The 1,433-nt window shown below is 41.8% G+C and overlaps 1 protein-coding gene across 1 annotated transcript in view; it reads left to right on the forward strand.

The window, feature by feature from the left end:
• Positions 1-1,433, forward strand: part of wdr62 (WD repeat domain 62) — a 64,389-nt gene that overhangs the window by 56,399 nt on the left and 6,557 nt on the right. Inside the window, 1 exon segment of the mRNA XM_070440177.1 lies at positions 555-621. Coding sequence (XP_070296278.1) covers positions 555-621 — 67 coding nt within the window.

Raw genomic sequence — 1,433 nt, forward strand, 5'->3', positions numbered from 1 at the left:
GTTCCGAACCAGAGTGTTCCGAACCAGAGTGTTCCGAACCAGAGTGTTCCGAACCAGAGTGTTCCGAACCAGAGTGTTCCGAACCAGAGTGTTCCAAATGCGACACACATCGACCACAGATTTTAGGGGGGGTAGTCTTTGTTCTTCTCGTGAAGCCATTCATAAGCTAGCTATGTCCTTTGCTAGTTGGAAGGTAGGATCTATTGTGTTCTTCTCCCTTTGAGGTTAGAGGGAATGTTTTTGCTAGCACACACCACAAGTTCCTACCCGAGTCCTGCCTCCATTTGGAGCCACGCCTCAGTCGTGAGATTCGCTAAAAATTAAATAATGACAAATATTTTACTCTAAGATCATTTACCAATAATTCCATGGTCACTCCCACTAAGGCCAACTTTGAATGGTTGATTTACCAGGCTTATATCYGCTGTGCGAGGTTAGTTCCTCACCAACATGCAGAACACAAGATCCTAACCTTGAGATGCATGCAAATGTTATTTTGATCATCTCCCATAAGATTTCATGAAAGTCACTGAAGATGTTTTTGCGATCTACAGGCCAACTCAAAGCAGTCCGTCGTGAGCAGTACTACAGAATCTGTTCAAGAGGAGAGCCAGGCCCCTGGTGAGTACCAGTCTAGACTGATGTGGTGTCGTCGGGTTTCCAGTTCGGGGGAAAATGTGGCGCCGGATTTTAATTTACCGGACATTTTTAGAAATGTATCAGACATGTAACGCATTAGGGTGTCAACCCACCGTGCTCAAAATCACATTTTAGATGATTGTAATTCATTTTAACAGAACAGAGGAGAGATTAGCCTGTAAAGTTGTAATAAAGTCGAACGATGTTCTTATACCAACATGACAGGTTTTACTGAAAAGCAAAACATGTGTCTGCTGGGTCGTCATCCCTGCTATAAATCAATATTTTTTTCATTTTTTTCTTCAAATATATATTTGCGAACAACAAAAGTCTTAAAGAACATTTGAAATAAATAATAACAAAACACAGCTATTTTCAAATTGTAATTAGTTCTAATAAATACACAGCATGGCTGCCTACGAACACAGGGCCGGCCGGTCATGGCTAGAAGGGATACAACTTTTGTGTCAAAATAGTGTCCGATTTGACTTTTCGTAGCCAGTTAGTAGCAGGTTAGGAGAATTAACGTAGCAGGTTAGGAGATAACGTAGCAGTAGAAATAACGTAGCAGGTTAGGAGAATTAACGTAGCAGGTTAGGAGAATTAACGTAGCAGGTTAGGAGAATTAACGTAGCAGGTTAGGAGAATTAGGTTAAGAGTTAGGAAAAGGGTTAGGGTTAGCTAAAAATGCCTTCTAGCCATGACCGGGCCGGCCCGCCGCGCTCCCATTTCACTGACTGGCGGTACAGCACCACAAATAAATAGAATTTGATACATAAGTAAGTATTTTGATT

The sequence above is a fragment of the Salvelinus sp. IW2-2015 genome, unplaced genomic scaffold (genome assembly GCF_002910315.2).
Source record: "Salvelinus sp. IW2-2015 unplaced genomic scaffold, ASM291031v2 Un_scaffold2286, whole genome shotgun sequence".
NCBI lineage: Eukaryota > Metazoa > Chordata > Actinopteri > Salmoniformes > Salmonidae > Salvelinus > Salvelinus sp. IW2-2015.